The 25995-nt window shown below is 47.5% G+C and overlaps 1 protein-coding gene across 2 annotated transcripts; it reads right to left on the bottom strand.

The window, feature by feature from the left end:
- Window positions 1-9818: 9818 nt before the first annotated feature.
- PDYN (prodynorphin) lies at window positions 9819-25008 on the bottom strand. Of its 2 annotated transcripts, none has more exons than XM_070801217.1 (3): window positions 23805-25008; window positions 13364-13508; window positions 9819-12060 (listed from the first exon to the last, which is right to left on the bottom strand). In XM_070801217.1, the coding sequence occupies exons 2-3, from the start codon at window positions 13490-13492 to the stop codon at window positions 11413-11415; spliced, it is 777 nt and encodes a 258-aa protein (XP_070657318.1). In that variant the 5' UTR covers window positions 13493-13508; window positions 23805-25008; the 3' UTR covers window positions 9819-11412. The 2 variants fall into 2 exon arrangements, with proteins under 2 accessions (XP_070657318.1, XP_019827549.2); XM_019971990.2 differs by having other exon boundaries at window positions 13364-13511; window positions 23805-25005.
- Window positions 25009-25995: the final 987 nt, after the last annotated feature.

Here is a 25995-nt window from a genome sequence, read left to right as displayed (position 1 = left end):
CTAATTGAGAAAAGCGTATCATTCAGTGTTCAGAGACAAGCAGAGAACCCAGCCTGGGAGGAGACATGCTACAAGCAATTGCAACTATCACTAAGAGATGGGATCAAAGGTGGTATTTTTTTCTTTGTTGGAGGTTTACGTAGAAATACGTATGCCTGATCATCTTGTTCCAGAAAACTCTGATTCAGCACATTTGACCATGTCACTTCTTTGCTTAAAATCCCCTACTTACTCCCTTGTTCTTAAAATAAAGCCCACCCATCACAGCATGGCCTATGGATCTTGCAGGATCAAGCTTCCTCTCCATGTCCTTGCTCAGCACCCTGGCTTTCCTCTAGACTCTCCTGTGCACAGTGCTCCTTTCACCTCTGCCCATGCTACTCTTTCCGCTGAAAACCCTCCCAGTCCCCACGCACACACCCACCTGGCCAACCCCTCCTCCTCTGTCAGATCTCAGCTTCAAAGTGGTATCTTCAGGCCCCTGTCCTCCACCCCTGCTGCTTCCTTTATTTTACACTCATCTCTGGAGTAACTCTTCATTTATTTTTCATACTTGCTTGCTTTACAAGTTCTTCCCTGCTGAAATGTACACTTCTTGTTGTTGTTCAGTCACTCAGTCATATCTGACTCTTTGCGATCCCGTGGACTGCAGCACACCAGGCTTCCCTGTCCTTCACTATCCCCCAAAGCTTGCTCAAACTCATGTCCATTGAGTCAGTGATGCCATCCAACCATCTCATCCCCTGTTGTCCCCTTCTCCTCCTGCCTTCTATCTTTCCCAGCATCAAGGCCTTTTCCAATGAGTCGGCTCTTCACATTATGTGGCCAAAAGATTGAAGCTTCAGCATCAGTCCTTCCAATGAATATTCAGGACTGTTTTCCTTTAGAATTGACTGGTTGGATCTCCTTGCAGTCCAAGGGACTCTCAAGAGTCTTCTCCAACACCACAACTCAAAAGCATCAATTCTTTGGCACTCAGCCTTCTTTAAGGTCCAACTCTCACATCCATACATGACCACTGGAAAACCATAGCTTTCACTAGACAGACCTTTATCAGCAAAGTTATGTCTCTGCTTTTTAATATGCTGTCTAGATTTGTCATAGCTTTTCTTCCAAGGAGCAAGTGTCTTTTCATTTCATGTCTGCACTTGCCATCTGCAGTGATTTTGGAGCCCAAGAAAAGAAAATCTGCCACTGTTTCCACTTTTTCCCCATCTGTTTGCTGTGAAATGATGGGACCAGATGCCAACATTAGTTTTTTTATCTTGCATTTTAACCCAGCTTATTCACTCTCCCCTTTCACCCTCATCAAGAGGCTCTTTAGTTCCTCTTCACTTTCTGCCATTAGGGTAGTATCAGCTACATATCTGAGGTTGTTGATATTTCTCCAAGCAATCTTGATTCCAGCTTGTGATTCATCTAGCCAGACATTTCACATGATGTACTCTGCAGGTAAGTTAAATAAACAGGGTGATAATATACAGCCTTGACATACTCTTTTCCCAATTTTGAACCCAACTGTTGCTCCATGTCTAGTTCTAACTGTTACTTCTTGACCAGCATACAGGTTTTGCAGGAGACAGGTACGGTGGCCTAGTATTCCCATCTCTAAACATTTCCAAATTGTTGTGAAGCAGAAGTAGATGTTTTTCTGGAATTCTCATCCTTTTCCTATGATCCACCAAATGTTGGCAATTTGTTCTCATCCTTTGCCTTTTCTAAAACCAGCTTGTAAATCTGGAAGTTCTCAGTTCATGTACTGTTAAAGCCTAGCTTGAAGGATTTTGAGCAGTACCTTGCTAGCATGTGAAATGAATGCAATTATGTAATAGTTTGAATATTGTTTCGCATTGCCCTTCTTTGGGATTGGAATGAACACTGACATTTTCCAGTCCTGTGGCCACTGCTGAGTTTTCCAAATTTCTGGCATACTGAATGCAGCACTTTCACAGCATCATCTTTTGGGATTTGAAATAGCTCAGCTGGAATTCCATCACCTCCACTAGCTTTGCTTGTAGTAATACTTCCTAAGGCCCACTTGACTTTGCATTCCAGGATATCTGGCTCTGGGTGAGTAATCATACCATCACGGTTATCAGAGTCATTAAGATCTTTTTATACAGTTCTTCTGTATATTCTTGCCACCTCTTCTTGATAGCTTCTGCTTCTGTTAGGTGCATACCAGTTCTGCCATTTATTGTGCCCATCTTTGCATGAAATGTTCCTTGGTATCTCTAATTTTTTTGAAGATATCAGTAGTCTTTCCCATTCTATTGCTTTCCTCTATTTCTATGCATTGTTCACTTAGGAAGGCTTTCTTATCTCTCCTTGCTGTTCTCCGGAACTCTGCATTCGGTTGGGTATATCTTTCCCTTTCTCCTTTGCCTTTCACTTCTCTTCTTTTCTCAGCTATTTGTAAGGCCTTCTTAGACAACCATTTTGCCTTTTTGCATTTCTTTTTCTTGGGGATGGTTTTGGTCACCACTTGCTGTACCATGTTACAAACCTCTGCCCATAGTTCTTCAGGCACTCTGTCTATCAGATCTAATTCCTTGAATCTATCTGTCACTTCCACTGTATAATCATAACGGATTTTATTTAGGTCATACCTGAATGGTCTAGTGGTTTTCCCTACTTTCTTCAATTTAAGTCTGAATTTTGCAATAAGGAAGTCATAATCTGAGCCAAGTCAGCTCCAGGTCTTGTTTTTGCTGACTGTATAGAGCTTCTCCATCTTCAGCTGCAAAGAATATAATCAGTCTGATTTTGGTATTGATCATCTGGTGATGTCCATGTGTAGAGTCATCTCTTGTGTTGTTGGAAAAGGATGTTTGCTATGACCAGTGCATTCTCTTGGCAAAACTCTGTTAGCCTTTGCCTTGCTTCATATTGTACTCCAAGACCAAACTTGCCTGTTACTTCAGGTATCTCTTGATTTCCTACTTTTGCATTCCAGTACCCTATGATGAAAAGGACGTCTTTTTTTGGTGTTAGTTCTAGAAGGTCTTGTAGGCCTTCATGGAACCATTTGACTTCAGCTTCTTCGGCATTAGTGATTTGGGCATAGACTTGGATTACTCTCATGTAATCTCAATGGATTGCCTTGGAAATGAACCTAGACCATTCTGTCATTTTTGAGACTGCACCCAAGTACTACATTTCAGACTATTTTGTTGACTATGAAGGCTACTCCATTTCTTCTAAGGGATACTTGCCCATAGTAGTAGATATAATGGTCATCTGAATTAAATTCACTCATTCCAGTCCATTTTAGTTCCACTCATTCCTAAGATGTCAGTGTTCACTCTTGCCATCTCCTGTTTGACCAGTTCCAATGTATCTTGATTCATGGATCTAACACTCCAGTTTCCAATGCAGTATAGTTCTTTACTGCATTAGACTTTACTTTCATCACCAGCTACATCCACAACTGGGCGTCGTTTCCTCTTTGGTTCAGCCTCTTAATTCTTTCTGGAGCTATTTCTCCATTCTTCTCCAGTAGCATATTGGACACCTATCAACCTGGGGGGGAGGGTGGTTCATCTTTCAGTGTCCTATCTTTTTGCCTTTTCATACTGTTTGTGGGGTTCTCAAGGCAAGAATGCTGAAGTGGTTTGCCATTCCCTTCTCCAGTGGACCACGTTTTGTCAGAACTCTCCTCCATGACCTGTCCATCTTGGGTGGCCCTACAAGGCATGGCTCATAGTTTCATTGAGTTACATCAGGATGTGATCCATGTGCTCATTTTGGTTAGTTTTCTGTGATTATGGTTTTCATTCTGTCTGCCCTCTGATGGAGGAGTATAAGCAGCTTGTGCAAGCTTCCTGATGGGAAGGACTGGCTGTGGGAAAAACTGGGTCTTGCTCTGGTGGGCAGGGCCTTGCTCAGTACATCTTTAATCCAATTTTCTGTTGATGGGTGAGGCTGTGCTCCCTTCCTAGAATTTGGCCTGAGGTGGCCCAGATCTAGAGTCTGCAGTCTCTATGGCAGGGCTGTAGGCTCTAGGGTAGAGGTAATGGTGACCTCCTCCAAGAGGACTTATGTTAGCATGCTGGACCTCCCAGGACTGCTGTTGCCAGTGCCCCTGACCCTGCAGTAGGCCCCTCTCAACCACGCCTCTGCCAGAGACTCCCAAACACTCACGGACAGTCTGGCTTAGTCTCTTGTAGGTCACTGCTCCTTTCTCCTGGGTCCTTCTGTGAACAAGACTTTGTTTGTGCTGTCCAAAAGTCTCTGTTTCCCCAGTCCTGTGGAAATTCTGTAATCAAATCCTGCTGAGCTTCAAAGTCAGATTCCCTGGGGATTCCCAGTCCCTTTGCTAGATTCCCCAGGTTGGAAAGTCTGTTGCGGGCCCTAAAACTTTCACAACAGTGAGAGAACTTCCTTTGTATAATGGTTCTCCAATTTGTGGATCACACACCCATTGGCTCTGTGGTGGGGCTAATGACGACCTTCTCCAAGAGGACTTATGCCACACACACACAAACTTCTTGAGGGCAAAGATTATTCACATTTCAGTCCCCACTGGGCCTTGACCCCATGGCTGAGTAAGCACTTGATATCTGAACCCTGATGCTTTTCTGAGTTTTACAAATGTCCCTAAGTGGGCAAGGAACCCTGTTGTAATATATAAAGTGAATAAGAAAGTTAAATGGCAATATTCCCTAGTGTATTAAAATTTGATTGCAAAAATTTAATTTATATACTTTCCAAGAGCCATCTTTTTTATAAAGCAAGTCTCAATTCAAGGACTTTTCTCCCCGTAAAGTTCAAAGCTCAAAACACTGAGCCTACATTTTTCATGGTTGAGATGGTCAGGGGGTGGGAAGTGATCACGGAATCTGGCTTCTGCAGACTGATTTCCTACGTGCAACCCACCACCACTTCCACTCATGATGGGCCTGATGCCCATCACGGTCTGTTAAGGAGAGAATGCTGTGCCTAGAGCCTTGTTCCCATGACAGGAAAGCTCCTAAGTCATTCCTGGCATCCTGCGGCCTTGGAGTTCACTTTAGAGGGCATTTGCCAACAGGACATTCCTTCATGCTCCCTGCAACCTGCTGTCCACCCAGAAGTCAGCCTGATCCCCCTAAATCCACATCAGGTAATGTCTCTCAGTCATTTTCAAACTTTTCAGTGTTCCCTCTCATCCAAAGCAAAAACCTCAGGGTTCTTTCCATGGCCCATGAGTTGGGCAAGAATATAATAGATTGCCCAGACCAGGGCACACTGAGAACAGACAGGGCTCTGTTAATCCCATGAGGTAACAGTGTAAACCAGGATGCTGTGCCGGGATCTGGGAAGCCCTAGGAGATTGGTGCCTGTCTGCTCTACAGCCTGTTTCCTCCCCTCTACCTTCACCAGTCCCCTTTGCTTCCTAACTTCTTTATACAACCACAGACCCGCCTCTGGGTCTTTGCCCTTGCTCTTCCCCTGCCTGGAATGCTACCCACCCACTGACACCCACAAGTCTCCCCAACCTCCTACACATCTCTGATCAACTTCTCCCCTGGTCAGACAGGCCTCTGTGACCCCTCTGAGTCATCACCGGCATCTTTCTACCCTTTTATTTTCCCGCACAGCCCTCGTGCCCACTAGAGATATTGACCCATTCCTTCATTTATAGGCAATTGGTTTCCCCAGTAGAAAGTTGGCCCCATGAAGTAGGGACTCTGCTTAATCCCTATGGAATCCCCTGCCACTACCCCAGGGCAGGATATACCACAGGTGCTCAATAAACATTCATCAGGTTCTGGGATGAATTTGAATGGGAAGGGCATTAGTACTAATTACACAACAACTTTGGGCCACAGGCCCTGAGTCTTCTCATGCAACCTCTGCACTACCTGCCAGGGTAGGACTCATTACCCCCATTTTCAGACAAGGAAGCTGAGGGTCCTTTGCTTTGTTCATCAATTGCTCACTTAGTGCCTGAAGCAGAGCAGGTATTGCATGTCAGTTCTCAAAAAGGCAAAAGTCCTTATGAAATCATACACGTGGTTTCACAGATGAGAAACCTGTGTCCTACAGGATTCAAAACCCACCTCCCACAGCAAGTTAGCACAGCCGGGACCACTCTCAGACCCCAGGTCCTCAGACTCTCAGCCCAGTGCTTCTTCTGCAAGTCCAATTGCTACATGGATCTCACAGAGAACAGGAAACTGCTCCTGCCTCGTCAGCACCATGGCAGGTTGCTCAGGAGCTATGCTGGTGCAATGGGGTTAAGACTGAGACAGGAGGGCATTTTCAGATGGCAAAACTCAAAGGTGATTAAGGATGAGGGAAGCCCTGGAGACAAAGAATAATGGGGTTTGGCTTAAGTTAGACAGAGGTAATACAAATAGGGTGGGAGTGCAACTCATGTAAATTTACATATTAGAAGAGTAATTATAAGTCTTTGTTATAAATCTCTTACTTCTATAACGGGAGGCGACAGGGACTCAGCACATGAATCAGAAATGCCGAAATGACATCTATTAGGGCACCATTGTTCCTGCCACTGTCATGGGGATTTTGTTGTCTTCAGCTTTGGGGCCTTTAATTAATAGACAAGCCCCATTGCTGGGCTCTTATTGTGAAGGGCCTAGAGTTGAGTGGGGGAGGGGTGATCCAAACACAAAGGATCGTTAGGATTGTCATGATCATTATGACAAGACTTTCCTCCCTGGCGTTGGTGTATGGCGTTGTCGTGGAAACCCCAAGCTTATTAGGAACACACTCTTTTAAGGCCACTGGGATGTTGGCATCCCTTAACCAATGCCTGCTCTGTGATCACTGCCCAGTGTGGCCTTGGTGACGTGGAAAAAGAACCAGAACTCCACCAGGCCTGTGATGTCTTTATTCCAATTGTTCCTCTGGCTTACTCTCCATTGCCGCAAATAGCTCATAAAAAAAGATCACCCCCCTGGGATGTTAGAAATGTTCTACATTGCGATCTGAGTGGTGGTCACACGGGAGTGTACATATGTAAGAATCCACTGAGCCATGCATTTAAGATTAAGGACACTTTACAGCAAGTAGGCTATAGCTTGATTTAAAAAAATTTTTTTTTTTAATATTCTTTTCTTACTACCAGGAGAATTTTGTCCTTTCAACAGGTGTGCGCCTTGCTCAGGTGACATCTGAAATACCATAATCAGAGGCACTGCTCCTCAAGAGGAGGCAGCAACCAGTGTCACATACCCTGGGGCGTAGCGTAAGTCAGCTGTTACTAACCCTTCACCTCTGTCCAGAGAAGTCGGGATTTTTCTCCCCATTTGACAGATTGGAAACTGAGGCTTGGTGAAGCACAGTGGCTTTCCCAGAGTGCAAAGGGATCTGAGCCCAGGTCTCTGACCCCTTCCTTGCCATACTCTTTCCACCTTATTTGGGCAACCCTCCTTGACCAAAAGAAATCCATCCAAAAAAGGGAATTCAGAACAATAGTGTTCTAGAATCCATAGCATATGGAGAAAATCTTAAAACCAAAAAAAGGAATGTTCTCATTAAAAAAAAAAGAATTACAAAATAGTGGTGAGAATAATGAACATATTATTGCTTGCTCTGCTCAGTACCTTTAAAAAATGTTACTTGACTACATTGAAAAAACCCACAACCAATATTTCTAGTCTTAAAAATAAAGTCTGACTACTCCAGGCCCATGTTCCCCTGGCATGCACTCTCCAGTCTGTCTAGTCCCCACCCAGCCACCCTCACTCAGTCGGGTGATGGCCATCCTATTTGGGGGGCTGGCATTCACTCACTGTCCTACTGGGAATCAGGCTCCAGTTTTCCTCTTAAGAACCACCCCTTTCTTCCTCCTTGTCCAGCTGCTTTGAATTGGGTTGAATCCAACTCTGTCTTTGGTGGTGATCATGTGATTCAGTTCTGACCAATCAAGGCATCATGTCCATAATGATTGGCATTAGCTGAAAATTGGACATTTGAGTCATTTACAGCCTATGGGGGCAATGAAACTTAGGTTGTGATTTTCTGTGAAAACAGCATGCTAGATCTGAACCTTGCCTGGATAGCCTGGAGCTGCTGTCACCCATCTTAGGAGCATGTTCAGTCTCAGAACTGAGTCCAAGACAGAGGAGAAAAGAGCCTAGTGACAGAGAGGTGCTAGTGTCTTTATTGAACACTTGGGTCAAGTTCCACCTGAAGCTAAATATCCTGGCTCTGTCTTTTGTGTGAGTCAACAAATTACCCTTTTTTTCTTTGTTTTTATAATCTATTTGAGATGGTTAGGCACCATTTGCTTGCAAGTAGCAGAAAAGTCTGAATGGCTTCTCTGGTTGTTTAGATGGTAAAGAATCTGCCTGCAATGTGGGAGACTCAGGTTCAATCCCTGGGTTGGGAAGATCCCCTGAAGAAGGAAATGGCAATCCACTCCAGTATTCTTGCCTGGAGAATTTCATGGACAGAGAAGCCTGATGGGCTACAGTCCATGGGATCCCAAAGAGTTGGACACCGATGAGCAACTAACACTTTCACTTTTCAGGCATCATTTGTTTGCATGTAACAGAAAAGTCTCCCTTAGAGAACTTCCTAGGCTAGCAGACAGCAGGATCAGGACCCAAGGGGTAAAAATAACAGAAATCTAAATTTTAACCCAACATAAAGATGGAAACTTCCAGTATGGAATTATTAAGCAGCAGCAATATGTTGTGAAATCTAAGTCAATGCAAGTGTTCAGGCAGATCAAAATTTCTTAGTCTGTCAGTTTGGGCAGAGAGTAGGTGGTTGGAGGAGATAATCTCAACCTTATGTTCTTTCCAACTTGCTAATCCTATGAATATCAAGAATGGAATATTTCTTGAGAAGGATTTCCTGTATACCTTAGGGAGATTCTTTTCCTACCACAGTTTTCCATTATCACCAAGCCCCAGTTGTCTCCTTCACAGCAATTACGAATGTTTTAAATTTTATTTATATTTAAATTTATTTTAAATTTTAGCTTTATACTAATAATTGCCTACTTGTTTATTTCTGTCTCCCCCACCAGGCTATAAATTCCATAACAGCTGAGACCTTATCCATCTTGTTTTCTTGTACCTCTAGCACCTGGCAAAATGCCTTCAGTTACTACTTTGTTGAATAATTGAGGAAATGAATGAGATCTCCCTGACTCTGCATTTTCTATGAATTTACTCAGAAAACCAGTGTCCAAGCAGAACCCATAGGTCGGTAGCCACTGAATCTTCCAGTCTTAATTAAAGACATCTCATCTATGTTGCTTAATGAAAGATATCATTTTAGTAAAGGACACTGTGCCCACATTTCCTAGAGTAGTCTTCATCCCTAGGACACTCCCCCTTGTCTGGAGACATTTGCCCTCCAGCCTGATCATGCAGCACGGGAGACAGCACCCCTCTTCTCTCTCCCCACTGTGTTGCCAGATGTTTGAGCTTTGTCACCATTCCTTAAGGCAGTGTAAGAAAGAAAACCCTCATTTACTGAGTGCCTACCATGTTCTAGTAGCTTTACATATGTGATCACACCTGACCCTCACAGCCACTTTACAAAACTGGCATTGTTCATCTTTATTCTACGGAGGAGGGGACAAAGGCTCAGAGAGGTCATGTGACTTACCTAAGTTCAAACAGATTTCAAAATTAGGACTAGGGTAGTCTGAAGTTTGTGCTCTTTCTGTTAGCCTACATTTAGTTCTTCAACTTGAATATGTGTGTGTGTATGTGTGTGTGTGTGTATATATATATATATATATATATATATATATATAAAATTTTTTTTTTTCCCCCTTTCCCCAGCACTCTTTTCTGAAAAGGATCTTATTACTCTTGGGGACTAAGATACACACACACACAGAGCCCAAGTTATCAGCATCTTTTTTTTATTTATTGTACTGGAGGAGTTGGAAATAACACAAGCCTGTTTTAAGAACTAAGGAAATTCCAAGTAAGTTGAAAAAATGGGATGTTGAAAAACACACAAAATAATTCTAAAACAATCTATACATTTCAGAACATCATGAGAGGCCTGAGGGTTATGCATGAAGAAGTGTGCTCAGTAGCATCTTATACAAAATAACCAAAGTCAAGTTCATTTCCTCCCCATCTAGACCAGACTCCTGGATCCACAAACCGAACCATAATTCCTGGGGACAGTGAAGAGAGAGAGAGAGGTTTGAGAGACAGACAGGGACAGAGGAAGGCAGAGAGACCGGGAGAGAGAGAGGAGAGGAGAGGACTTAGGTTAAGATTGCTTCCTCTGCTTCTGTGTTATTTGAATCAACTCATTTGGCCTCAAGCACTTAATCATTTCATTCCTCTTTCTAGTTTTATTTTGAGGCATTAAGAGGAAAGAATCGCCATGGGAGCTAAAGAGGGCCTTTTCCTCTTTCTAGCTGTTGCTTCTGGATTCCCTTACCCAAGGCCCAATGCATATGTTTGGCCAGATGGCTTGGACTCTTGGTGGCGGATTCAGCTGCTCAAGAACATGGTTGTGCTTAACCTCATCAACTTGACTCAGCGTCAGTTCATCCTGGGGTTGGAGTGTGATACCGATCAGTTTAATTAGTTTAATGAGGGCTGAGGGAACTGGTCCACATTTTGAATCTGTTGCACAGAACAAATTGGTTTGTCTCACTCCTGCTTGATTGTTTCAGCATTCAGAAGGCGAGCGGCTCTCATTAACCATTTTGGAAAAAGATTTTTCACTCCCATCCTCTCCTGTGAGAAGTTGGGTGCTGTCCAGGGTATCAACACGGACTGGAGTCCAGGAACCAGGTTCTTCAAAAGGTGTGTTTCTAAACAACGCAAACTCAGAGTACACTGACTGAACATTTAATCCACTGGGAGACGGAACTCTGTAGCGTAGGAATTCCTGCTCCAATAAAAAGCAGTGTTTGAGCTTTTTGCCTAAAGCGTGGTCTCCATAGTAGGGAGAGCTTTTGAGGTTTGAGAATAAACTGTTAGAATTTTTTATATATCTATTTTGTTTTAAATTTCTACCTTTTATATGTTTTATGCTATCTATCTATATAGAAAGATATATATATATATATCTGCATGGGAGGGGAATGTTCATTTTTCTTCTGAGGGGCATTGATCAGAATACTTGATCATAGATCCAGAGGGATCAAGAGGTCAGTCTGGATTCCTGGGACTGGAGAGTCATATCAAGGGAATTGATAGCAAAGCTGCTGCTGGTGGTAGTTTTAGAGATGTAGGGTTGAAGCCAAGCACTAAGCCTATTGGAGAGGGAAACGTCTCTCCTCCCTCCTCACTGACCCAGACAAACACTGCATCTGGGCAGAAGAGAGGCAGACAAGGTTTGGAAGTCTTGTAGACAATGCTGAACTGAGCACGGGGAATGGGGACCATCTGAGCAGGGGCAGATGAATGAGTTCACTCCAAGCTCCAGGGCATTATGGAAAGCTCCTGACTCAACTCCATGATGGGGAGGTGTTTACACATCAAAAAGCTCTTCATAATAGGCACTGGGGTCTTCCTGAGACCGAGTGACCACCTTGAACTGACGCCGGAGGAAGCCACCATAGCGCTTCTGGTTGTCCCACTTGAGCTTGGGACGGATGCGCCGTAAGAATCCCCCGTAGCGCTTGTACAGGTCCTCATGGCCCACCTCACCCCCCTCCCCTTCCCCAGCCTCCTTCCCGGTCACCTCTGAGCTCCTCTTGGGGTATTTGCGCAAAAAGCCCCCATAGCGTTTGACCTGCTCCTTGGGTTCCTCCTCATTGGAATCCCGCGTTTCAGCCTCCAGGGCGCCATCATTCAGCTGAGCATCCCCCATCAACTCAGACTCTGCATCCTCCCCCAACCTGCCAGAGAGACCCCTGAGCTTCTCTGCCAGGCTGCTGCTCAGAGCATTCTTCTCTGCTGGGGTGCTGAGAAGGAATCTGTTTTTCTCTAGTTCCTTCAAGTAGGGCCTGATGTGCTTGGCTGGCTCACTGCTGGACTCTTCCAAAACTGTCTTGCTCTTCAAGTCTTCCTTGCCATTGAGCCCAACGGTGAAGGGAGTGAGGAAAGACAGAAGGCCCTGGCACCTCTCCCACTCCTGAGCAGGCTGCAGAGCAGCCTGGCATTCCAGGGAGCAAACCTGCAAGAAACCCCAAAAGACCACAGTGGTAATGCCACCTCCATCAAACTATCAAGCCACAAGCTCCTGCTCCAGAGAGTCCCCTGTCCAGTGTCTGAGAAAATTAAAAAACCATTACTAAGCAACAGGGCACCCACTTTCATGCTCCCAATGGTGCCTAAAGGTAAGTGACTTTATGCCCATGTGGAGGATGAGGAAAGATGAACCAGCTTTTCCAAGGGCCCATGGCTACAGATGACACTGTCAAAATTGGAAGGAAAATCTTCCCATAGTGCTCTGCTAGGCTCACCCATAATCTTCTGCTTCTGACTCCAGAGGGACTAGTTAGTTCCCCCAACCTTTCCTGGGTATAAAGGATGCTGCACACACTTTACACAGAGGAATAGAAGCAATGCAGAATGGTGGAAAGAACACATGTAAGGAGTTGTTTAAAGGCTCACCAAACCTGGGATGACTATATACTTCATAAAAGTAGGGAGGAGTCAAACATGATGACGATGGTGTTGATAACGACAGTGACCACAATGACAATACTAGACAGTACTGGAACTTGAACCCACGTTCTAATGCCACGAATCACCATACTTAAGCACTGGGCACTTCTGAGATCAGACCAATACATGGGCAGCACATGGTGTGCTGTGCGCATCTCAGTGAAGAGTGGCTAGAGTTAATACTTTGCATCATCAGCTCATGGAATCACTCCCATTTTGCATGCAAGGACACTGAGGCTCAGAGAGGGGGTTCCAGGGTCATGGAACTAGAAATTGGCGGAACCAAAGCCCATGTTCTGTCCACCATACCCTTGAACCTTTATTACAGCTGTCTGCTGTTGTGGGAGAGGCACAGGGAGGAGCTTGATGCAAAGTATAGCCAGCAAGGCCAGCCAAGTGGTGGTGTAAAGAGCTCCTTCCATGAGATTGACTATATTTGGGAGTGCCCATCAGCCTGGTTGTGAGAAGCCCTGAAAAGTTCATCTTGGGTTGCCAATACCCAAAGTCAACATCACCTCATAAATGACACTCCTTGTTATCAGGCAACAGGCTCCTGGAAACCTGAGCTTTGCTCCCAGACCTGAGTGAGCCTATGGTGGTAAGGTCTGGAGAGGGAACATGAGTCTGGAAAACAGTTGTCCCTAGCTGCCCAGACTGACCACAGGGCAGCACGTAGTCTTCACATTCTGGGATGAGTCTACAGAACAGGCTCGCAGCTGCCCAGGCCTGCTACCTTCCCTCTCTGGGCTCCACAAACAGACTGCCCCTTCCATGCACTTTGGCATTGAGGAGCCTTGCCTGAAACTCACCAGGGGGTTGATGGGTTGGGGCCCATCCTGGGTCTTCACAGCACACAGGGAGCACTGGGCCAGGCAGTCCGCTGTGACAGAGGGGAGTGCAAGCAGGCAAGCAGCCAGTACCAGACCTTGCCACACCATTCTGTCTTGGCTTTTCCTGCTGGAGAGGGAGAAAGAGGAAAGGAAATCTGTGATCGCCTACTCTGTGCAGTGTGTCCTTAGCCTGCAAAGCCAACTTTCGCTGGCAGCACTGCACTGCAAGGCAACCGTTCGTGTTCCCATTCTACAGCCAAGAATACAGGCCTATGGAGGAGCAGTGGGTGCCCAAGGCCAGTGGTCAAGGAAGGGAACTAACATGCTGAGTGCCAGCAGTGTACTAAGAGCTTTCCTACATGCTCACATTCAATCTGCCCAACAGCTCTTAATGTGGGTTGTACTGTTAGACAGATAGGAAAGTGGAGGCTCAGAGAGGGGAAGTGATTGCTTACACAGCCAGGAAGTGGACAAGAATCAAAACCCACTCTGACCATTCACCAATCAGACGTGGTTATCTGTTTCTCTGCATCCTCTGAAGCTTCTACCCGTTACCCATTTCCCCTTTTCCCCAGGCTGGCCCCAGCCCAGTCCTTTCTGCTGTGGGCATTCCCCATGCCAGCACTCCTCCTTGCCATGGCTGCACCTTCACCGCTCTCCATGCTGGCCCCCCTGCCTCCACTCCTTTGCTGTTCCCTCCTGCCCACCTTGACATGCCCTTCTTGGTGTATCAATTCTGGGATCAGAACCATTGGATTGGGTCAGGCTGGGCCTTCTCCTAAATGTCAGAAAAGTGAAGATGCTCAGTCGTGTCCAACTCTTTGTGACCCCAAGGACTGTAACCTACCAGTCTCCTCCATCCATGGGATTTTCCAGGCAAGAATACTGGAGTGGATTGCCATTTCCTTCTCCAGGAGATCTTCCCAACCCAGGGATTGAACCCGGGTGTCCCGCATTGTAGGCAGATGCTTTACCATCTGAGCCACCAGGGAAGTACTAAATGTCAGAGACACCCTCAATTCTGACCCTATAGCCAGCTCTTCAACTCTGTATTCTGACCACATTTAGCTACTTGTAAATCCCCTAATGAATGGAGCAGCACCTGTCCCACCTCTGGCCCTTTGCACATGCTAGTGCCAGAGAATCCTCCTAGAAAATCCTCTTCCTAGAAAACCCTCCTGTCCTCCCCTGTTATGTGTCATTTTGGCCCTAGAGTAGATGTCGTCTCCTCCAGGCAGCTTTCTCTGATCTCTTACGTGGAAGGGGTGTTTCTTCTTGTATTTTTCCCGAGATTTGTGCCTCCTCCTTTAAACTATTCCACTTCTCAGTAACTACCTATGTGAGTCTTTAAACTTTGGTTCCACGAAGGCAGGAGCTGTGACTTGTTTTCATCTCTGAAACACTTTCTCTGTGTTCCCCAAACATGCCAGGCTTGCCCCTACCTCAGGGCCTTTGAACTCCCTGTTTCTCCATCTGTGGTACTGTGGCCTCAGATTTTTACCTGGCTCACTCCTTGTAACTAAAGGAATTCAGTGTCACATCCCCTGGGAGGTGTTGGCTGACCCCAGGGTTTAGCATGGCTTCCTGGTTTTCTTGCATTCCCGTGCTTTTGTTTTCATCGGAACATTCACCATCTCAGACTATCCTACTGTTTGATGCTTGTCATTGTTTATTACATCTCTCCCCTAGAATATTAGCTCCCTGCAGGCACAGAGCTTAACTGGCATGTTCCCCACTATAACCCAGCACGCACAAATCTGACCAGCAGATAGCAGGCCCTCAATAAATCCTAAGCAGATGAATTAATGCTTCACAAAGAGTCTATTAAAGGCTGTTCCTTTCACAGTTAACTCCTTATAAACCAAATATCAAGATGCAAAGCTGCCAAGTAGGAGCACAGAGCTGGAAATGGGCAGGGCTGTAACACTCTCTCCAGCTTGGTCTCTGTAATCTGCTGCCTCCATCACTGCTCTCAGAGACAGCTGTCTCCTCCCTCCCCGCTCCATCCCCCAGATCCTCCTGCACATTGCCCTGTTTGCTCAGGTGATGAGGGGGAGTTATAAGATTCCACCTGTGGCTCCAGGGCTCCATGCCATAGCCCAGAGCTGGTCTCAGAGCACATAGGAGGTTTCCCTCTAAAGCATGCCTGATAAGGAGCCGGGCCACCATCGATGGAGCTGCTCCTGTGCTTCGGGCCTTGACTGAGCCCCTACGTCTGTTGTCTCATCCATCCATGCCCAGGGAGAAGGACACTTCCAGTTCTGTGAGTTCCCCATGCCCTCCAGTGAGTGGTGAAAGTGGGGTGTAGGCCCATTCTCTTTGACTCACCACATGTGTGCTTGTAATGACTACAGTTTCTAGAACCATTTTGATTTATTAACAGCTGAACCTCCCTCCAGAGGGCCTCATGCACAAGGCTTTTACTTGCATATTATTCCCAACCCACCTGCCAAGTGTAAGAGGTGGGCCTTCTTATCCCCACTTTGTATATGAGAAAGTTGGTGCTCAGAGAGGCTTGGCAAATCTCCTGAGGCCACACAGCGATCAAAGGTGAGAACTCAGGCTCATCTGAGGCTGGGCTAGTTCTGTTCTCCTAGGTACAGAAGCTCAGAGAATAAACCTCACGTAGGTGGGCCTGGGTCCATCCCATGCCTCTCTCCTTCCTCGAGTTTTTCTCATGCTCTATCAACTGCTGAGCGGATTTGGGTTCCAGGTCAGTGAGCTGTGCTATTTATGTGCAGATATAAAGCAGCAGCTCATGTTTTCCTCCTATCAGCGATGGCTGGGCTGGCCTGGTACAAGATTAGCAAGGTCTTGCTCATCCACTGGGGACGGGCAGCAGCACCACCCTCTCTCTCCTGGCCGGAAGCTTCCTGTCAGTGGCTACAGTAGGAAGCTGGATTTGAGATCTCACCGTCCCACACAAATACAGTGACAATATCCCTTCCTTTCATCCATTTCCTTTATATTTAGCAATGATCATTCTAGCCAATCTGATGGTTGGTGAGCATTCATGATGTTCTGAGTAATGTTCATGAATGAACTCATTTATACTCACAGCAACTGTGTGGGGTGGGTACTATTGTCATGCCCACTTCACAGATGAGAAAACTGAGTTAAGATGCCTGCAAAGACTCTAGAGCTAGTTAGCAGAAGAGCTGGAATTTGCACCCAGGCAGTCTGGCTCCAGAGCCCACCTTCCTAACCAACAGGTATGGCCCCAGCTCCTTCAAGGCACCCCAGCCTCCAGCTCCTTCCTCCTGCTTCCAGAACTGCCTCTAATCTTGCCCCCCGAGAACCCTGCACAAGCACCCAGAGGACAATTCTGAATCTAGTCTGACTGCACCCTGCCCTGCATTCAGCTTCTCCATCACCTTTGAGAGGACCTGCCCCTTAGCCAGGCTGTCCAGGGCTTTCCTGCCGAGGAGAGCCGCCGTTGACCAGCTTACCATGTACTGGGCCCTCTGCTGAGTCCTGTATGTGTCTCAGTATAAGGGGTGCTTGTAACAACCCCCTAAGGCTGGGACTGATATTCTCCCCATTCTACAGTGAGGAAGTAGAGGCACAGAGAGATCACACTATTTAAGCAAGGAACCCCAGCAAGGACACGCAGGCAGGCTGGGTGTGAGCTCCGTCTGACCTGGGCCTGACCATATCACCTGCAGTTCTACAAGAAATGCCCTCTGTGCCCTGTCCCCCAAACTTTTGCACATTTATCACCACCTCCGCACTCCCGTCTCCCTCTGACCTGCCTGCCTCTCATTGTTCTTTGAAACTCAATCTTAGTTACCTCCTTCAGGAAGTCTGTCTAGATTAGGCTTCTCTGACTGCTCAAAGTTCTCTGTGTATCACACAACTGCCTCCTTCTAAGTTCCCTGCCGGGGCAGACTCTGTAAGTGCAGAGTCCCTGAGGTGAGAGAGGCTGTGTGTGAGGATGACAAGGAACAGCATAGGGAGGAGAGAGGATATGTGGGCAGAGGCCACGTGGTGTCAGACCTTGCAGGCCAACGTGCAGCTTGCATTTCATTCTAATGTGATGGGAAAACTAAGGAAGTTAGATTGTTAAATGAATGAATGAACGATGATGTCCCCTGCACCGAACGCAGAGCTAGAATAGGAACAAGAACATTCTACACATGTGTAGAATGAATAACAGGCAACCCTGGATCTCTCAGAAACCCAGTTTGAATTTTTCTGACTCACACTTCTGTGCCCCCAGAGAAACCCCACTGATCCATAGGACTTCTAAAACCAATACCTGCTAAAGAAATTCAGCAGGTGTTAATGAAACCATGGGGAGAGGTGGGGGCAGGCCCAGGGTAGAGAAGAGGCAGAGTGGAAAGGGGAGAGAGGAAGAAGGGGAATCAGACCAAGGGAGTGAAGTAAGGGAAGGAGGGGACAGGGAGGAAGTGAAAACCAGTCAAAGACAGAGAACAGGGAGAGAGAGGGGGAAGTAGCTAAAGCAGAGACACAGAGAAGCAGAGGAGAGAGAGGCAAGGCTGTCGAGGGGAAGACGCAGAAAGAGCGGATGGGGGCAGAGGAGGAAATGGGGAGTATGAAGGATCCATTCCAACTTCACTTGGGCTACAGGAGATGGAAACGAAAAAGGCAAAAAGGGGTAATAACATAGGACCTAGAACATCGGAGAAACAAACAAAAAAAAGGTGTTGAACGAATTAAATGCCATGAGTAGAGACCTTACTGATCTTTTCAGGTGGCTCAGACGGTAAAGCGTCTGCCTACAATGCCTACCATGTGGGAGACCTGGGTTCAATCCCTCGGTCAGGAAGATCTCCTGGAGAAGGAAATGGCAACCCACGCCAGTATCCTTGCCTGGAAAACCCCATGGATAGTGGAGCCTGGTAGGCTACAGTCCATGGGGTCGCAAAGAGTCGGACACAACTGAGCGACTTCACTTCACTTCAGAGACCTTACTATGTACTGATGGGTTGAGAGCTCTGTGTTCATCAATCCAATAACAGAGCCTACTCAGTGCCAGGCTGTGTGTTACCACTTTACACGTGTTATTCTCACCCCCACAACACTCAGGCTGGCGTACCCACTGCATGTGGGGCAAGACTGAGGCTGGGAGAGGAGTTCCTCGCCCAGGTTTCCTTGGCTTGTAAGGGGGAGAGTTAGACCTTCGAATGGATCTCTCTGGTGTCTAACAGCAACATATCAGCCCTGAGGTTTTCCTAAACAGCCCTGCTTCCTTCCTTGTGTAGGATAAACAAATTATTGAGTAACGTCAGTTGAGTCCCCCGGGAGCCTTTTCGCCTTTGCTGTGAGGATTAGCTTGGAAGTCATACATCAGAGATAGCCCTGCCGGCTCATCCCCGACTTGGGAGGAGTCAGGAGAAAAGGAACTTTGCTGTTCAACTCTGTGTGAGATGCGGAAGTGAGTCTGCTGAATGAGCTCGAGGGGCAGTGAGTCAGCGCACAGACCCCGGGGACGGGGCCGAGGTATGGGGCTTGCAGAGATATCTATGCTGAAGGAGCCTCCGAAGGGCCTCCCAAAGGAAAACCTCTGCACTTGCTAGTTTAGGAAGCATTTCCTCAGCCACCACCTCGAGGCACATTGTGACAGCCCAGCCAGGAAAGCAGGGGCTGGCTGGGGAGAAGGGTGACTCTCTCCTAAGGGAAAAGGACATTTTGGACTCGTCAGCCTCCATAATCACATGATCCACTCCCTCTAATAAATCTTTCTCTATATGTACACATCCCACCATTTCTGTTTCTCTGCTGCTGTTGCTGCTGCTGCTAAGTCGCTTCAGTCGTGTCCGACTCTGTGTGACCCCATAGATGGCAGCCCACCAGGCTCCTCTGTCCCTGGGATTCTCCAGGCAAGAACACTGGAGTGGGTTGCCATTTCCTTCTCCAGTGCATGAAAGTGAAAAGTGAAAGTGAAGTCGCTCAGTCGTGTCGGACTCTTAGCGACCCCATGGACTGCAGCCTACCAGGCTCCTCCGGCCATGGGATTTTCCAGGCAAGAGTACTGGAGTGGGGTGCCATTGCATTCTCTGTTTCTGGAGAACCCTGATTCATACACCATCCTGTTTGTTTACTGTCTTGTGACAAAAGCACAGCTGAGCACTGAAGCAGGTACCAGACTGCCCAAAAGTGTTCCCGTCTAGTCCTTTACAGAAAAAGCTTGCTGATCCCTGCTTTCATTATTTTATAGCCCTTTTATAATTCTATTATTCTAACAGTTTTGAAGCTGATTTTCTTGGGGAAATCAGAGACTAATCACCCCCTCCTCCCAGCCCCTGTCTTCTCATCTGTCAATGGGCTGTGTGTCGCCTGCCATCGTGGCTCCATTCGGACCCCTGGACGGACCCAGTAAAGGCCAGCGCACCGTAGATCTTTCTTCACCAAGGGCCCAGAGTTCCTTCAAAGGTAAGGGACTGCTTGCCCTCTTCTCCCCTCTCAATATTTCTACCTTATAGTTAGAGGGCTCTGAGGAGCAGCGAGCATTTTCATTTAAAAAGCCAGCAAGGAATAATAATGGCTTGATTTAACATCACAATTATCTCTCTGAGCACTTTATCGCATATGATTATCCCTATTTGATAGAAGAGGAAATGGGAAAAGGTAGAAATGAAGTCACTTGTTTAAGGTCACAACATGAGTCAGGAGGGAAATGGAGACAGAATTGGAGCCTCCCACACCCAGGCCACGACTCCAGCAAGCGCTGCGCTGCCAGTTTGGGCCAGACCCCAGTCTCCCATGGACCCTCCAGGGTGGTGCTAGTATTATAGGCTCAGGCTCCTGGTGGAAGAGGGAGGACCATGTGACAGAGCCCCCCACCCCCCACCCCAACGCCTAAGCAGGTGTGTAGCTGAGACAGAACTCAGTCCTCCTCATGGCCTTCTGAGGGCCCAGCAAAGGCCTGTATCTCATCAACATCCTTTAGCAGGCTCTGGTAGCCTGGGCACTATTAGCCCATCTACTCGGTGGGAAAACAGAGGCTTGGAGAAACAAAATGACTGGGCCAAGAGGCCAGGGCACAGGGCGCAGGCTGCTTAGCGCCAGCCTGAGACTCTGCTCCACAAACCACCTGAACTCTAGGCATGATCACGGTCCTGAAGACCAGACTGTTCCAGGACTTTGACCCCACTCAAAAATACATAAAGTTCACCTTTGTGGGTCTCCAGTGGGCTGGCTAGCAGAATCCCCCGACCCCAGACTGGAAAACGGCACTTCTGTTAGGCCCTTAGAGTCATTAACAAAGAATGGACCATCAACCTAGAGGTTGGACAGAGGGACCACCCTGCAAACCATGGTCATGACTGGATCATTAAGTATAGTTTTGAAAGAATGCCTTTTGAGAGCAGGATTCCTATGGAATTCCGACCCTTTGTTATCAGATGCAATTAAGAGATGGAGAGAAAAGCAGTGGAGGGTGGACAGAGAGATGGAGGTGAAAAGACAGACAGAGGGAAGAGAGGATGAGAAGTAAGGAGAGTGGCTGAGGGTTGCATATGGAGAGAAAGAGATGAAGTGCCTAGAAAAGCAGAGAGTAAGATGACAGGCCATGAGGGAGAAGAAAATACAGAGGAGACGCAGATGGGGAGAGGGTGAACGGGAATGAGAGGAAGAAGGTACAAAGAAGAGGAAGGCGGAGGAGAGGGGACAAGAGGTGGGATGGAGAGAAAGCAGAGAGCAAGTGGACCTTGATCAGGAGGTTGACCTCCTATGTGAATCACAAACACCAATTCCCTTCTCCCTCAATCCTCTGTTCTGCCCTGCATTTCCAGTGGCCAGTGGACCAGAGGTCCAATCACACAATGATTGCTCTGTAAGCTCTTGTCAGGTTAAATCAAACTGTCCAGTAATAGGCCAAGGGACCCAATGCTGATGAACACGTTGGCCCTGGTGAGCAAGCCTGTGACCTGCCGTAACCACTCCGGCCAGGGGGATGGCTGGAAAGATCCAGGAAGAGGCCTACTGAGCCAAGAGATGTGCTTCATGGCCCTGGGCCATTGCCCTGCCCCCAGGAGCTTCCATCTGGACCCAGGCTGGAGGGATTAATGACATCTAACTTCGTAGTAGCCAGGGACACTTCTCCATCTCCAGGGCCTGATCCTGGGCTTACCTGAGTGTCTCCGATGTTTACTGTCTGTCACAAAGGCCAACTCTGTCGCAGTGAAATCGTTTTAGCCCTTTGTCAGATCCAGTGAGATTAGCCAACATTTATGGGCTGGGATGAGGGAAAACGGTGAAAGATATCAGCTAGCTGACTGCACTTTCTCAGACATGCGATGGAATCAAATCACCAACTATTGATCCCGCTTAGAAGATGGAAGACATCTAATAAATACAATAATTGTGCAAGAATGGCCCGAGAAGTGGGCAGTGGGCGGAGTGGGAGAGAGGATCAATCAAGAAGACACTTCAAGCCTGAGGCAGGAGCTGAAGACGTAAAAGTCTTCTGTTGGTGTGGAGAGAAGGGAGGGGGCAGGGAGGGGAGTGCCAGCCCCACAAACAGAAGTATTAGACACTACATCACATTTCCTGGCTGTAGCACACAGCGTGATGCAGTGGGATGATAGGCTGGGGGGCGGGGATGGCTCCATTTCTGACACTTTGAACAGTGAAAACTTGAGGAGTCACAGGAGCATTTGCTGAGCACCTACTAAATGCCAGGCACCTTACTGTATCTATCCCATGAGAATCTCACAATAACCTCAGGAGGTAAAATTACTGTCCTTATTGCCCAGAGGAGCAATTGCTCAGTAGGAAGCACTACTGTAGGCCCAGTCACACAGCAAATGAGTAGTGGATCTGGGACTTGAACCCAACACTGTCTTGGGTGTTGTGAGATGCTCATTTAGATGTCAAATGAAAATCTCCTGGCTCTTCAAGACCCTAATTCCTCTCCATATGCTTAAGGGGACAAGCCTCAGAGCTGGTCCCTTTGCCCACTCTACTAAAAAACGTGCTAGATTCTGCTAAGAAGTCTCTGTGGTTATCCCCTCCCAGCTGTAGTGGAAACACGGGATTCACCTGCCACCCATCACACCTCTAGCTCCTCTGGGGCAAAGCAGTGGGCTTGAGATCCCTTCAGCAACCTCCCCCAGGCAGCACAGCTCCCCCGGCTAGGGCTGCTGCAACAGCTCCCCCACGCAGATCTCAAAGCCTGGAGATAAATGACCTGTAAAAATAGAACAAAAGACAAGGTGGGGGGGCACTGGGGGGGAGAAGGTGAGGGAAAGAGATGGAAGGTGCAGCGGTGGCTCAGGGGTGCAGAGGGAGAAAATGCAGAGAAGAGGATTGACATGCTGTAACGTTTGGCAACAGATCTTCACTGGAAAGCCTGTCAAATTAGAAAGACAAGACTTGTATATTTTCCCAACCCTTGGGGAAAAAAATGGTAATGAAGACTTTTGGTCTGTGGGAAGGGAACTGAAATCAGATCCAATAACCTGAAGAGGTTGTTTCTCTTGGGAAGCTTGGAGGTTTAATTAAGGAATGTTTGTAAAGCTTGGAGAGATTCTATATAAAAGATAACCAGGAAAAAGTCTGAGGTCACAGAACTTACTATTCAATCTGGGAGTCATCAGCAAGTTCCCCCCCACCAACCCCCAAAGCTCACCAGCCTTTTTTGCAAGTCAAACTTTGAGATTCAATAATACTTTCTTTGAATGCAGATATCTTTTTACCAGAGCAAATGTCTTTCCCATCTGAGTTTCCTTCCCACCTAGCCTTGACTCCCTGCCTATAATTTACAAGAAAGCAACAAGTCCTCTCAAAGTAAGACCGACAAGAAATATCCTGCTATGCCTATGTCTCCTGGCATGCTGTCATTCTCTCTGCCTGTTCCCTCCCAACAAAACAACCCCAAACTTCACTTCTGTGTAAAATCACATCATAGGAAGCCCTCAAGCCAGCACCCTGTCAGCAATTAAACACGATCCAAAAAGAATGAAAAGGCTGAACTTGGTTATACATTGATGTACATGATATATGGTAAATGCCAGAGCTCTGACATCTCATTAATGTCCCCAAGCTCTTGTTCTGTAAGTCCAGTGAGAATCACTGACCTTTAAAATTACCCTGATGAGCTAAACCTTTCATTTCTTTCATCCAGGGCATCCTGCTCTCACATGGACACCGCTGTGGGGAGGCAGCCTGCCAGAGGAAGAAGCACCCCACAGACAAAACCTAGGGGTGGTCCTCTTGGGAGGGAGCAACCCACCTGTTCAAGACAGGGCTGTACAGAGAAGGAAATTCTGAAGAGCAGTCTGTCTCGCACTGATCTGGCTTTTGTAAACTAACCGCATAACTCTTACTACCTCTGCCGGACAGTCAGACCCAAACCTGAAATTCCCCAGCCCAAGCTCCCACCTTCTCCAGGTTCAGAGAATCAGGAAAAAATAAATAAAACCAAGAGAGGGTTGCAGCACCCTCTGGATATTACCTGTGTTCCTCTTTGTCCCTGAGCAGCTTCAGGCCCAGCAGGTCGGAGGGTGGTGGCAGCGGGTGACTGGTCCAAGACTCAGGGACTGTCCTGACTCCAGCTCAGAAGGAGGTGTCAAAGAGGCAGCTGTGAGCACAGCCAAAGCCCCTCAGAATGGCAGTTCTGGTGCCTCGGCCCCCTTTTTATGGACTAGAGCCTCCCCTTGTCGCTCAGCCCTTGCTCAGCACAGGCTGCTCAGAGCCAATGGGGAAGTAGCTCAGAGCAGTCAGAGGCGCAGACCCCCGGGCCCTTCAACTCGAACTCCCTGGGCCCCACACAATAGGCTTCTCTTCGTGACAGGGGATGTGGGGGAGGAAGGCAGCCGCGTTGGGAGGGGGGAGGATCCTGTGTGTAGTGCTGTTTGTCACTTGAAATCCGGCCACTTCAGTCTTTGATGCATTTCCAGGAGAGTGTCACAGAAAAAAAGAGAGAGAGGTGGGGAAGGACAGAGCCAGGAAGAGTTAGAGAGACAGAGAGAGACTCAGAGAGAGAGAGAGAGATATGGAGACCGAGAAAGAGAAACAGACAAATGGATATGGAGACAGAAAGAGACAAGAGACAGAGTCAGAGAGAGACAGAGAGATAAATAGACAGATGGACACACAGAGAGTCAGACAGAGATAGAGAGACAGAGGGAGACTGAGAGGGAGGAACAGAAAAACAGATATAAAGACAGAAAGAGACAAGAGACAGAAACAGTCAGAGGGATACAGAGACAGATGGACACAGAGTCAGACAGACAAACAGATAAGAGACAGAGAGATTCAGACAGACATAGAGACAGAAGGAGGCAGAGGGAGAGAGAGAGTCAAAGAAACAGAGAGCAAAACAAAGATTCAGAGAGAATCAGTAACAGAGAGAGACCGTGTCAGAAGACAGGGAGCGATACAGACAAAGCAGGGAAGAAAGAGTCAAACACAGAGACACAAGGAGAGGGTCGACTATCAGAGAGAGGAAACCCGGAGAGACAGGTCGAAACAGAGAGACAGTCAGAGGAAGCGAGCTAAAGAAGCCAGGGCAGAAGACAAACTCAAGAGCCACACGACAAACAGATGCAGAGACAGAGGCTATGAGTCCTGTGAGAAGAAAGGGAAGAGGCAGAGGAAGCCAGCAGGGGCGTGAGCGGCCCTGGGCTGCGTGCTGTGGCGGCTCCGTGCACGGCTGGCGCATGTGTGTGCTGGAATGTTTTTTTGTGTACATTTGCCTGCAACTGACAGTCGACTCTGGTACATGCCTGAGCTGGTGCCAGGCACAACCAGCCCTGGCAGAAGCACAGCCCTTCCCCAGCAGCCAGGAGCCACGGTTTATTTTTCTCTGGCGGCAACACAGAATGAATATCATGAAATCCTCCTCAAAATCTGGGCTACAGTGTGCCTTTGCATGCACTATGGGCGGGGAGCAAACCCACCTCGTGGGCACCCTCAGCCTGTGCAGGGAGCAGTTTGAAGACTGTGCCTTTTGTGGCTCCAGATACCTTCTAGCATATAGGGGATCTCCGAGTTTGGAAGAGAACGCGCTTCTCCCCTCAGTCAGCAGCAGATCAGCAGTTTATGGTGGGCAGCACAGTTGTTTCAGAGGTCAGGAGGGGGCTGCCCATTTCACAGGAACCTATGCTGTATTGGGCAGTTAGCCAGTGTTGCTCGGTTTAATCTCCATGACCTGGCCAGGTAGTGAATATTATGTCCATTTTGCAGGTGAGGGAAAGGAAGCTTGAGGGCTGAGAAACTTGCTCAGAGACATACAGCAAGTAAGTCACCAAGCAAGGATCCAAACTCAGGTTCATCTGACCCCTTCCTTGGACGTGAAGCCTTGACTCTGCCTACCCTGGAGGGCTGGGGGCAGGAGCTGCCTTCCCTGGGACTGTCCCTCCGTCTGCACAGTGTAGCAGAGGCTGCACCTAATACTATTTAGGTTGTGGATTGGACTCCCAGCTCTCGCTTACGAGGGGAGAGGCCCTAGACAAGTTTCCAGGCTCGGCTTCAGTTTGCTCATCTATAAAATGGGGATAGCAGCATCTAGATATTGTGAGGCTGAAACAAGAGATGTGCCACAGCGCGCATGACGAGAGTTCCGTGACCATGGGTCCTGATGATCAATAACATCATTCCTGCTCTGACACCCCCACGGTTCTCCAGGGCATCATCTTCTCTAG

This window comes from Bos indicus, chromosome 13 (genome assembly GCF_029378745.1).
Source record: "Bos indicus isolate NIAB-ARS_2022 breed Sahiwal x Tharparkar chromosome 13, NIAB-ARS_B.indTharparkar_mat_pri_1.0, whole genome shotgun sequence".
Lineage (NCBI taxonomy): Eukaryota > Metazoa > Chordata > Mammalia > Artiodactyla > Bovidae > Bos > Bos indicus.
This window is presented reverse-complemented; position numbering and strand designations above follow the sequence as displayed.

Bases quoted from the DNA above. Each gene is read 5' to 3' on its own strand.
- PDYN (XM_070801217.1), bottom strand. From the start codon at position 13,492: ATGGTGTGGCAAGGTCTGGTACTGGCTGCTTGCCTGCTTGCACTCCCC. The intron at 12,061-13,363 runs GTGAGTTTCAGG...GGTTTCTTGCAG, and splicing joins CCCAACCCATCAACCCCCTG to GTTTGCTCCCTGGAATGCCA.